Raw genomic sequence first — 14,071 nt, 5'->3', positions numbered from 1 at the left:
ATAAAAGTGGAAGTGAAAATCTTATTTCAGAATTAATGCCTCAAGAAAGCATTTTTTAAAAATCTTAATTTTAACATTAATAAAAGCACACAAATGAATGTTTTGGTGGATGAGTTTGAATTTCATAAAATGAAATATAAATTGTGTATTACATGAAAAATGTAAATATATAAATATTTTTAAGTGGTTATATAATATAGAATTAGACAACACTGCAGGATTTCAAAAATGTAATCCATATTTCAAAAGTTTGTTATTAAATAAACATGTATCTTGTCCAAATTGTCATCAAAACAATGAAAGATTAATTCAACCGACAAATGAAAACAGGAAGTAAGGGCAAATAAAAGTGTTGAAGAATCATTTATAAGAAGATCTATTCAGAATGAGTAAAATAAAGGTGTGTATGTTTTAGTTTACTGAATGAAGTATTCAAACTACAAAAACCTTACCAATTAATTTCTCTACTCTGAACCACTAACCACTCAAAATGCTCTATTGTTATTGCTCAAGTGTAATTTAAAACAATATATCTTTTAGTGATAAGATGTATTGATTTAAGTTTATTAACATGAATAATTTTATTAATATTTGCCAACAATTTTTACATTTAAAAGATTAGTTATAATTAGGTGAATATCTTCCATGTATATATTTTTGGAAAAAAAAAAAAAAACTACTTTTAGAAATTAATTAAAGATATGTTTGGATTTTCTTTTTAAATTTTTTCATTTTATAAATACAATTTTTCAGAAATTATAAATGTATGTATTCAGTGATGATGGCATTTTGTTATATGAAGGAAAATATGCAACTTCAGAAAAATGTCAACACAGTAATGTTTAGAAACATTAATTTTTTAACTAACTAAAAATCTAATTAAAATCTTCAAAAACACATAATGAGCACCTAATATCCAATTAAATAATGTAAATTTGTAAGCACTAAATTCAACTACATTTTATATTCTTTCATAATTATTTTCTGAAAATTTATAGAAAGTATGCTAGTCAAAAAAATTACCATGCTAAATTGTTTTACACCATTAACCTACATAAAATTTCTTCAAAAAGACAAGAACCAAATGCAAGTGTTTTTTTTTTTTCGGTAGGTATAAACTGACCTTTACAAATTTAATATTTCTACACAGTTTTTTACCTGTTTAATGACAACTGTTATATAATTATCACTTCTTTTTTTTTGTTTAAGAAATTATATTTATACCTGTGGTTGTTATTTTTGTTTGTTAAGAAATTATATTAATATCTGTGGTTATTTTTTGTCTTTCGTGAATGATTTAGAACTAAATGCTCTAATAAATAATGCATGCTTTTCTCAAAGTATGCAAAAAAAAAAAAAAAAAAAAAAACAGTTGAGAGTATATATAAATAATATGTTAATGGTGGTAAATATGAAGGATTAAAATTAGTATATATAAAAATTTTTGTTCTTCCACATTCATCTGAAAGATTCCAAGTCCTAAAGCTTAATGAATATTGTGACCTTCATGTAATAGACTACATATTCAAGCAATGAAATATAAATTTACTTTCATGAATTCAGAACTTGCAGACATATTACAATATTTGCTATCAATGTACAAATAAGATAAGAGTGAAAGAGATTATATAACTTTTTATTTGAACTCTGAATTTGTTATGAAAAAAGATGAAAGATCACATAGTAATTGCTTTTCATCTGAATTGTTGATTATTATTTTAGTATTTATTAGATTTAACCACAAGTTAATTTGAAATTACCTCAATGTGATTTATTTTTATATAGAACTAATACTTTCATATAAGAAAAAGTGACATAACATTACTTAGAATTTCAATACCTTCACATACAATATTTTTGATGTAAAAACTAATTTTATATAAATTTATATAGTACATACAATCCTTTTACCATACCACACCATTTGATTCGACTAACCTTAGATCTTGGTCTCTTATAATTGCTAAAAATGAATATACAAATTCTTTTTGGTATAGTAAGTACTTTAAACCATAAAATATATATATATTTAAAAATATGAAACAAAAATATAATAAAGCAATAATACAAAATCAACACTTGAATTTTAAAAGAATTAAGAAAAATTGCCCCCCAAAATTGAATGTCATTGAAGAAGTAAAATTTTAGAGTTTAATCCTTTAAAGGGCCATTTTTTTTCTAGTCATATTATGTTGAAATATTTTTTGGCTTGAAATTAGAATAAGAAAAGGGATTCATTTAGCTTATTAGAAAAATTTAATTTGGTTAAATAATAAATCAAGACATATCATTTTGTGTGAAACAAAGAACTAAAGCATCTAAGCTTCTGTCTTTCTAAAAAAATTTATCAGAACTTATGCCACCCTACATAAATTCATACAAAGATTGATAAATTTGGTGGGAAGCATACTTCCCACAGCCCTAGAAAGGGTTAAGACATTACCAAAATATTTCTAGCAAAATAATTTGTTTCAAAATTACTGCTGAAAAATTGTAAAATTCAGTTAATATCTAATTAATTGATTATGTAATTAGCTTTATAGTTTGTAAAGTTGTCAATATTCTTTTTGTTGTCCTAAAGAAATAAGTATGATAAGTTTGATTGAAATCAGCTTGTTAAGGAGAAGATGAGGAATACACAGAGTCATAAAAACTGTTATTTATGTTAAGATGATTCCTACAAATGTTAAGAAAACTTGAGATTTGATTCATAAACTTTGAATACTATTAATAAAACTTCTTTGTGCATAAGGATGGCCGGGAAGAATATATAAAAGGCATACTAAAAAAAACATCGAGAAAGGAGGGAGGTAAAAATTTGGGAACTCTCAATCAAAAAGGAAATAAGTAACAGATATAGATAAAGACAGTTATTTTTTAATGAGATACATTTATTATGAGCATGCCCCATTATTTGAAATTCAGTATATGCAATAGTTACAACAAAATGAATTCAAACAGCACAAGCTGAAAAATCTTGACATTTCAACAGATAGAGAAAATGCTAACTGAGATTTGCAATATTGCATTTATATCTCAAATGTAACTTTAAAAAAAAAAAAAAAAAAAAAATCACAATAAAAATCAATTTTCTTTTTTTCATCAGAAGAGGCAATGGAAATAGTAATTGAAAACTAGAACAATTAATGCAAAAAAAAAAAAAAAATAATAATAATAAAGGAATAATATAATAATGTAACAAATAAGAAAAGTGCAAGTTAGTCAAAATAATTCTTATATATAATTCAAAAGAATGTCACCAGTATAAACAGCTTTTTCCAAACATGTCATTTTTGGCATTATTATATTTGCTAATTTTAACTGTCAATTATCAATATGGGATCAAAATAATTCCACATTTGAGTTTCAAAAATGTGTGTGTGCAGCAGAGTTAAAAATTCTTCATACTACTAAATTTAAAGGTTTTTTTTTTTTTTTTTTTTTTTTTTAAGAAGGAAAAAAGGCATTATTTTCAGGAATTTCCTCTTCTCAAAAATATCTAATTGTTTGTGGATTACAGTAATACAACAGAAAAAAAAGGGCCTCTAAGTAAAAACAAGTTTTATTTATTCCTAGAGAGCTACACAAAATAGTGCTTTGGTTTTTTACATAAAATAAATGCTGCTTAAAATTAGCATTTCTAATATATTGTCACAACAGAACACAATGTTCACATAAATGTTTAAGATGGAAAAATGTAAACCTTTCACAATATAATTGTTTTCATAAAAATGTAAACAAGAACTTATAAGACAACCAGGAGTGACATAAAATAAAGTTAAGTAGCTTCAGTGAATCCAACACGGCTGTTGCCATAATCGAATTCTGTATAATATCTCCCAATAAATACATCACCTAAGATCCACAAAGGACCCATCGGTTTAGGAACATCTAGGCCCAAGAATCCACTAAGACAGACTGTACGTCCCAATTGTGATACCTGCAAACAAACAACAACAAAAAAAAACAACACCTAAGTATATGTTTATGACTGATATTTACAAGGATCTAAATGGTTTAATATTGAATGGGAAGCAATTAAAATTGCTACATCATAAAACTAGACGGGGATTAAATTAACTTGCAATACAGAAAATAAAATGAAACTTAATAAAGAGAAAAATGACAAATCTTCATAAAAAGATATTCTTATTGCAATAATTCAACTTATCCAAGTAAATTCCATTTTTAAGATTTCACAATAAACTTATCAGAAACATCACAATGTTAAAAACAAAAATGAATGTTAAAAATGATTACATAATATGTATTATATAATCTGAACATGCTGGGACCTAGACAAATTGGTATTACAAACTAACCGTTAATAAAACTGAAAGTTGAAATTGTTAAAATCATTTATTTTAAAGAATATATATTCATAAATCTAAAAAAGGATATTAATGCATCTTAACTTTTAGATGTTTATCTTGATTGAATGCAGATTCTCTAATGTTTAAAATAAGCCATGTAGTGTATGGCAGATAATATAATTAGAATTTTAATAATATTTCTACAAAATGTTGCAAAAATCAAAATAGTTATTAGTAAAGAAGCACATTCAGAACTAGACTGAATAAAGAAATTTCCTTGTATTTTAATGATAATAACTTACTGATGTTAAATTACACTTACTGTATTTGTAAATAGTTCAATATCTCAGAAAGAAAAAAAAATTGTGGTCCACAATATCTGCTATAAAAAACTCTTATAAGTTATTCAAAGCATAAACTTCAATGCCTTTTGATAAGTTTAATTTGACATACCTGAAGAACATAATCAGATCCTTTGAGGTCAAAAGTTCTACCCCCAAACACTAGAGAGATCTTGGGCAACTTTGGAATAAGGTCACAATCTACCATATACTATAAGAGAATATGAGCACCAATAAGTGAAAATATGTTGTTAACAGTAAAAAGGGTACTGGGATCATGCTATTTTACTTCACACATTGCCTATCTTATTTTTAACATGAGCAAAAACAAAAATTTAAAAATGCATAAAGTTTTTTATCTTCAAATGTATACATCAAATTCTGCTACAGATATAATTTGGCTCAATTATGTCTCATCCTATTCAACTGTTTACCTCCCCCCCCCCACCATCAAGTAAATAAATGAAAGATATTGCAAGCATTTATTTTTCTTTATGTACTAAAAATTTGATACTGAGATTTTGATGAATTATCATATCAAAAACTTCTGACTCTACAAAATAAATTTTTTTTTAACAAGACTACTGAAAAAAATTTAACGTGCTAAACAAATGAAATTTAACATAATGTCTCAACACCAGAATTGTAGTTTTCCATCAAATTCTACAAAAAAATTTGTATCTGTGTTTCTATCTGTTTGTATAAAAGAAATCTGTGAATTCATTCACCACTATTTTGATTTTTTTTCCACTTTTTTTCCTCAATTCCTTTATTCAGGGAAAGCAAAGATCAATACGTATGTGATCTCTTAACTTTATTTTATTGAATTAAAATGAAATTCGATTTATTTATCACAGCTGTATTCCATATATATGTTCATTGATAAGTAAGTCTGCAGTAAAAATAATACAGATATCAATCTAAAATTTTTATCAAAGAATTTCCTTTTGTAACATATACTTGAATGAAATTACAAAAATTTTGCTTAGGTTGAAATAAAACAAAAGTCTTTTTTTAAATTTTTTGTTTTAGATAGTTATATTAAGCCAATATATTTTGGTTGTATATTTCTACCATATTTTGATTTTTATAACTATTTTTTTGAAGTTGACTTCTGTAGATATGCCAGTAGAAGAATAAGATTTCTCCTGGATAATTCTTGTTAAAAACTGAAGATAAAATTTAATTTTAAGAAGCAACAATTCTTTCATTCATCACACATTGATTCTGATATTAAATAGATTCTTAAACACTGTTGCTATATATAAATAAAATTTTTTTTATATTCTGATTTCAGATACAAATCAAGCTTCACTTGCCTCTCCCATTGCCAGAGGAGTAGCTCCAATTTCTTTGTTGAGCTTCTCAATTTCAGCAACTGGCCCAGCAATAAGAGAAGTGCCAGTATCAGCAATGGCTTCACACCCACCAGCACAATAGACACCAGATTTTCCATTGACAGATATGCTGTACAAAAAAGTTAATACTTTTATAAATTTTTAATATAAAATTAGCAACAAAACATTAAGATAAATAGATTCAAGAAAAAACTGTTTCAAATTTATGGAATATGCTGATAAAATATGCCTGGGCTGAAACAAAATTATTCAAATCAAGATTCATTCATATTGCACAAGCAATAAATTAATCAACCAATGCAAAATAACACACAAACTCATTGAATAAAAAAATATATATATTCAGAAAATAAATATACTTATTTCATTTACGGATGACTTAAAATATTTTTTAAAAGATATCATGGTTTTTCTATAATAAGATTCCAAGCAATAAATAATTTTGACTAAACAAGAAAGTTTTGAAAAATGAATCTTATTTTAAAACATAGCTGGATATTTAAATCAAGAATATTTTAATTATGAAATTTTAAAAAAATATCAAAATAAAAATAAACTAGTTGCTTTTAAAAGAAATGCAAATTAAAAAAAAAAAAAAAACCTATTTGAAAATAAGCACTTTTTTTTCTTTATAATCTCCAGGAAAAATTTTTGAATATCTAATTTCTGATGCTATCAAAGATTAATTTTATTTAGATATCTTGCATGTAAGAAAAGAAAGGATGATTTAAAAGTTCAATACAATATAAGCTACTCAATTAGAATATAATAATATATAACTAAAACTTTTCACCCCATCTTGCAGCTAAGTTATTAACTTGTACTCTTTGATATGGGCAAATAACTTTTAACTGTAAAAATGTTCTAAATGATTTAAAGAATTACATTATATGTTGAATCAATAGATGCATTTCTTAAGTAATTACCAAGTTTAAATTTTTATATAGTTCACACAATATTATTAAGAAAATATTCTTGATACTTTTAACAAAAATGAGTTCTACATTTCAATAATAAAAAATTAAATAATAAAGCTTTGATTATCTCAATTTTAAATCATTTTAATGGCCACTTCAAAAAAGATATGCCATTCAACAAACTGCGCTTTCACAAGGTAGCTCCCGAATGGCAAAAATTATAATATTCAAAAATTTATAACTAAGCCAGTTTTAACCACAGAAACATGTTTTTTTAAAAATTTATTTAGACATATATATAAACTTTAAAAATGATCTATATTGAAAGAATTCTACTTACCCATCCATGGGAAATTGCCAGTAACCTCTTCTGTCAACAGGAACGTAGGTGAAGTTACCCTTATAATGATCTGGATCACTACCTCCAAAAATGATTTCTCCACCCACACTAGAATTGGGATTACTGAAAAAGGCAAAAAATAATTTCTAAGACAACATAAAGAAATAATATTGAGGTAAAATAACTTATTCATAAATTAAATTTCGATAGGCAGGAACTTTTTATAAACTAGTGCCAACGATGCTACTACTTCTCAAATATTCATTTCAATTTTTTTTCTACATTACTGAAACAATTTGAAATTCTTTTTAATATAAAGTAAAATTACATAAAAATGAACAAAATTCTTGATATAAAAATATAATGTATGTAATAAAGTTAAAATTAGACAGTTTTTAAAAGATCATCATATATAATCACAAAACATTTATAAATTTATTCATTTATAAAAGAGAACATTAATATGCAAAACACCAATTTAAATGTTTTTTCAATTCAATGATTCATTATCGCCTTGAGTCAATTGTAATTAAATATCACAAAAAATTTGATTTTATATATTTTGAAATTATTAAAAGAAAACCTTTCAAAAAGTCACATAGCATCAGGTAAATGGGAAGGTTACTTTATGTATTTTAAAATGTATATGAGAGCTGTTTCATGCATAAAAAAGTAATTAAAATGCTGTAATTCATAAAAAAAATGTCAGCATTTACTTAAATGAATGAATGAGTAATAGTTTGAAAATTACAGGTTAAAAAATTTCTCAGAAATGGCACGCATCTTTCAAATAAACGTGAGCATCAGAAATGGGAGACAGCAACAAATCCAAAGACAACAGCAGCACTTCAAAAAAGAAAGAGCACGTAAGATATCACCAAAGAATAATGAATTCATATTTTGTCTAATTTTCACAGAATGAAGTTCTCTTTTGTGAATTTTAGTTGAAAAAGGCTTCTGGAGATGATTCTTCAACCCTATTAGAATTATAACTATGGAATTCAACTTCCATCTATACTTTTTATATACTATTTATGCTTTGAAGATGCCATCTTACATATACTTTTATCTCACTTGATTAGTTGCATCAAGAAAGAAAAAAGAATTATTAAGAAAGGATGAAATTGTCTTAATGATTTTTCAATTACTTTTTCATGAACTAATTTTCAAATTTTCCTAACTTATATGCTATCAAAAATAAAATAGTGTTTTAAAATTCTCAGAAGTTAATACTAAATTAATTGCTTATTTAATGAAATCTTCATATGAGTAGTGTCACATGATAGTGAAATAAATTTCAAGATTTCCACATTTTTAAAATAGTGAATTATAAAAAGATTAAAACAAATTCTTCTTTCTCGTAAAATAATTTAAATGTACTGCTAAAAACTTCTTTCATATATACTGTCAAAGTGGTTAATATTGTTCCCAACAGACTTCTGTTTCTACTGATGAGATTTGCACATTCTTATTATCAAATTTCTGAGGAAGTTGGTCAAATTGATGTTGCAGCATCTATTTGAGGCTACACTGAATTCAAACAGTATTCATCTCATATCTATTAAGATAGTGTAGCCTTCTTTCTCATAACGGGTATATTTTTGCAATAAGTATTGTTGTTTTATGCATTAATTCAAACAGCATATTTTTTCAGTGATATTTGTTTTATTTTTTACTTATCTGTATGTCAGTAATAGTTAATATTTTGGTAGTCATATAATTATAATTACAAAAAAAAAAATCTCTTTCTTTATATCTATTGTTGTTGTTTTTAAAAAATTTATTACACAGAATTTAATGTCAAAGCAAAAGAAGATTGTAATATTCTAATTAAATTGGTAAAAATATGCAAAAAGAAGAAAAAAAATTACCGATTCAAATAGAATGAGAAAACAGGTTTCTCAACCAGTTTCTGTTTGACCATATTGTCAAATACAGGAACCACTCCATCTACAGCAATAGCACTGAATCCTAATCCTAAGATACCATCAAATTTTGCCGCAACAAAAGCCAAACCAGGTTCAGTCACAGCTTCACCAAACGTCTGGTCTATAATCTAAAAGTAAAATAAATATCTGAATGAATTAAAAATTCACATAAAATTATAAAGCAGAATTACAGAAAATTTGTAATATTTAGCACAACTTTAGCCAAATCTTAGTAATAACTCACTAACAGAATAGTACTGATATTTAAGTTTGGCAATATTGAGGCACCACTTATGGAATAAAGTTGAAAATGTTTATGCTAGTCAAACATGTATCAATTTATTTCTTAAAATTTAGAAATATAAGATGAAATGATATTAGTGGATAGAAATTACCACACAATAATAGATTTAGTTATTAGTATATTAAAAAGTTAATTTTCATAAAAGATTTGCAAAAACAAAATTTATTTAATTCTAAATTCTTGACAATCCATACATTAATTATATGGTCAAATACAATAGAAATATTTTATGTAGAAATCTTCAAATATACATTTGAAATTTAAAAAAAAAATATTATATCTTGGCTAAAATATCACTTTCAGTAAACTTTAGCATTTATTTAAATTCATATTTTTTTTTAGTCAACCCCACCTACAAATATGATTCTAAAATACAAATATAACATTTAAAGTAATTACGAGAATAATTTTAATTATAAAAAACAATGCAAGACCTAGATACAAATAAATTTCTTAAGAACATACTTTTGAATCACCAATTGTAACCACATCTGTACTGAGGAAACCAGTCATACTTCCACTTCCGTACCGGATTTCAAGGGAGGTTCCATTAGCTTTGTAGGTACTTGACTGTGAGCTGTCATATTTGCTGTGAAGCACTAAAAATTACGTTAACTTTAATTATTCTGTATAATATATAATTCATTTAAAAAAATCCACTAAGGGATGAAAAATAGAAGATATCAAATATAATTGAAGTTATATAAATATAAGAATAATTTTTAATATTCAACAATTTTAGAGATTATGATGAATCAATAAATCATGATTTAAAAGACATAAATGAGCTCACAGCAGGCAATATTAGTCCATTTGCATTTCTTAGAAGGCACCCAAAGATTTGATGAACCTGTGTCGAACACAACTTTGAAAGTTTGAGGTGGAGTTCCAATGCCAATAGGTCCATAGTATTGGGCCTACAATAATAAATTTACCATTTAATAATAATCTTTTGAAAAAAAGTATATTGCAAAATATATGCTCATTGATACCCAATATGAAAACATTTTCAAGAAAAATTGTAGCTTGATAATATACTAATATTAAAAATTTATAGTTTTAATCTCTTGTTTTAAAAAAACATTCTATATGGAATAACTTTAAGAAGTTATAAAAAGACAAACTTCTTACATTATTAATAATCATTAAAGAAAGATACAAAGATTGTTGAAAATAAAGTTAAAAAATTTTACATTCTGAATGTTGAAGATCTACACTTTCAAGTTTTTTTCACTGCTTCAAATTTTAATTATTTAAGAATTAAGTTACCAAAAGCAGAAAAGTAAAAATGAATAAAAATAACAAACTTTATGCTTAATGTCTGGATAGGTTAATGTTAGAGAATTACAGACATATTTTCTTTGTCTTCCGAAAATTAATAAAATAGTACAAAGTACCAAGTTTTTCTGAATCTAAATATAGGTGTGGAACTGAACTTGCGCATCAGATATTGGTTTTCTGAGGGGGAGAGTGAAGTGGTTTGCACAACTGTACTTTTAATTTGAAGAACCTTTTTGAAACTTCTGAACACATAATTTTATACATTAGGCTATTAGAGAAATTTACGAAAATTCAAAAACTAATTAAATGGAAAAGAAGAAACTTTTATTCCACACAAGTTTAAAGATTTAATTTTGAAGTTGGTAGATAAAAAAGGATAAGTTTTCCTTTAAATGCAATAACATTTATACCTAAATACACATCTTACTATGCAAAATGAAAGAATGTACACATGACAATTGGAATTTTAGAATTCATAATAAACAAAATGTAATATAAATGTAAACAATACAGTTATTAAATTTATTTACATCTAAATAATTTGATAAAGGCTCTGGAAATGGTCCACTGCCTAATAGATGGCTCCGAGGCGCAGCTACTTTAATAGGGGTTCCAACTTCATGAAAGTGCTGTCGTACAGACTGTATACGAGTAAGAGGGATTCTACAGAGAAATAAAAGCAATATAACCTATCACAATAAATAAATAAAAATTTCAAGATATTTTATTTCAACATTTTAAGTATTTTTATTAAGAAAACTAACATATTCTCAGATCACCCACAGCATAATAATTCAAGCAAAAATTATCCTATAAAACAAAAATTAATTATACTTCAGCAAATAAAGTATTAGTTTATAAAATTGTGTAGAAAATTACAAAATAAATGTAATTATGTTTCCTTGTAACTTTTTTTGAAGCATTACTCAGTAAGGAGATCATTTTTCAGCATTTTATTTTGCTCACTACGAAAGATGCTTGACTAATATTTATGCAGACAAAATTTATAGAATTCAATAAATTTTTCAGTTTATAGACTATTTTTAATATATTCCACTAATAATTTAAAATTATCTACAAAAAATAGTAAACTTATAATAATAGTACATTGATTATTTAAATTTCACAGCCAATATTTTCTAACTGTATAAAAGTAAAATTTTAATTAAACGAATAAACATTTTTTTTGTGCACTCCTCAGTTCCACAATTAGATTCTTTAAATGAAACTTTTCAAATGAGTTAAAAATGTTTCTATCTGAATAAAAAAAAAAAAAAAAAAAAAAAATTATAATAATATGAAATTATAATCTACAGATAGCAATTTTTTTTCACTCTTTTATAGTATTAAATATAAATGTAATATTTTTTTTTCTAATGTCACCAGTTGACTTTATTTATATGCAGCTAATTTTATAAAATTTATAATATATATATATATATATATATATATATATATATATATGCTTGATAATGAACCTTAATTTCTTTTTATATTGCATTTAAAATGATTAACCATTAATTCAAAAATGATTCTTCACAGGAAAGATCTTAAAAAATGGCATTCAAATGACCTATATGTAATTTCTCATTTCAAATAATAAATGAAAAAAAAGATTTGAAGCCACATGTTATAAAGTTTAAGAAAGCAAATTTAAAAAAAAAATTACTACTTAGTAAATATTTTTCATTGTTAATAGTTTATCTACCAGATCAATATTGACAAAAAAAAAAAAAAAAAAAAAAATCTGCAAACTATAAAATTTCTATCAATCTGTAAATAACTAAGTCAGTTTAATTTTAACTAAAATACAACCAATAACATATTAATGATTATTAAGAATTAAATACAGATCCACAAATATTTATCTTATTAAAGTAAGCATTTTTTAACTATATCTAGGCTACAATGTATGCCATTATTTTCATGTATTTAAATGAAAGAGGATGTAATAGCATATATTTTCCTCTCAAAACACACACTCAAAAAATAATCATTGATGCTGTATTAGTTTTCATGGTTGTAAAATTATATTATATTAGAATAAAATTATCTTTTCAAATAAATTTAAATTATGAAAGGAAGTATTATTAGGATAGAAGACATGACAAAACTCTTCTGAAAAGTATTAATTTCCAATCATATTACAAAATGAATATATGCAGTAAATTTTTTCAATTTTAACACATAAAAAACATTAAATAAAACAAGCAGTAACTATGAATGAACTGATAATACAAATCAATAAAATTTGACAAAAGTCTGCATTAAAGTTATGTAAAATGATAAGTGATTTATCATATTCTAAGAAGAAAAAAAACAATGACAAAAATTATAGCCGTAATTAAATGCAAAATATATAACATTACTTCTTGAGTTTAAACAAATTAAATACTTAAAGAAGGTTTGAATATTCAGATAAGCCGATTCGGGTCAACCGAGATATATGTTTGAAGAGCATTTCAAGAAATTGCAAGACAAACTTTAAAACAAAGAATCAGTATTTTATTTGTTCTCTGATAGATAAATTTCTATTAACTTACACAATTTCTTAATCGAACATTATCGGTGATAAACAATAGTCAAAATTATCTTTATACCGAAAGTTAATAAAACTATCTTATCTTATTAGACATCAAGATTTTAAAAGTGATAACTTTATCGACAATGTCAAAACAAAGTGACATACAACAATGATTCATTTTCAAAATACTGACGATTCTGCGATAAAAATATTATCAGCTAAAAAGACACTTCAAAAATTTTCTTCAAATGTCACAGAAAAACCCGTTAATTTTTATATCCTTTTTTAATATGACAGATATAAAAATAAGTCGAAAATTTCCCTAAAAGCATACCTAAACAACCTCTCCGCTAGAAAAATCTCGAAAGAACACAATAAGACGCAACACAAAAGGATTAATTTCATCTTGCAAAATGTCGGTTTCTTCTAGATTTTTATGAAAAATGTAGTAAGCTGCAATCAGAGAAGAAAGAATAATTTTTCACCAATTCATAATCACAAGTTAGATAACTCCTGATTAAAAATCACATGACATGACGGGACAAATTCCCGGGATGAAAAGCGCATCATTTCACTTTCGGTTTCCGGTTGTTGCGGTATGGATAAAAAAGAATATTGGTCAAAAATGGAGAAGCAATAATTTATTAATGTAATAAGAGGGAAAGAAATTAAATGTACAAAGTTTTATGAAACAAAAATCCTTTGAAAAGAATTAATAATTCTTTTTATCACTTTTATGCGGTAACTCTAGTACAAGCACGCACT

General features: G+C 24.9%; 1 protein-coding gene across 1 annotated transcript; it reads right to left on the bottom strand.

Moving 5' to 3' along the window:
• Positions 1–3,546: 3,546 nt before the first annotated feature.
• LOC129980534 (lysosomal aspartic protease-like) lies at positions 3,547–13,842 on the bottom strand. Its single transcript, XM_056090874.1, has 9 exons — positions 13,641–13,842; positions 11,313–11,445; positions 10,295–10,418; positions 9,967–10,100; positions 9,141–9,325; positions 7,270–7,392; positions 5,974–6,121; positions 4,767–4,865; positions 3,547–3,940 (listed from the first exon to the last, which is right to left on the bottom strand). Exons 1-9 carry the CDS (start codon positions 13,709–13,711, stop codon positions 3,779–3,781), a joined length of 1,179 nt encoding a protein of 392 aa, XP_055946849.1. The 5' UTR covers positions 13,712–13,842; the 3' UTR covers positions 3,547–3,778.
• Between the last annotated feature and the right edge of the window lie 229 nt (positions 13,843–14,071).

This window comes from Argiope bruennichi, chromosome 8 (assembly GCF_947563725.1).
Source record: "Argiope bruennichi chromosome 8, qqArgBrue1.1, whole genome shotgun sequence".
Taxonomy (NCBI): domain Eukaryota; kingdom Metazoa; phylum Arthropoda; class Arachnida; order Araneae; family Araneidae; genus Argiope; species Argiope bruennichi.
The sequence above is the reverse complement of the archived record's forward strand: the minus strand, read 5'-3'. Positions and strand labels throughout refer to the sequence as shown.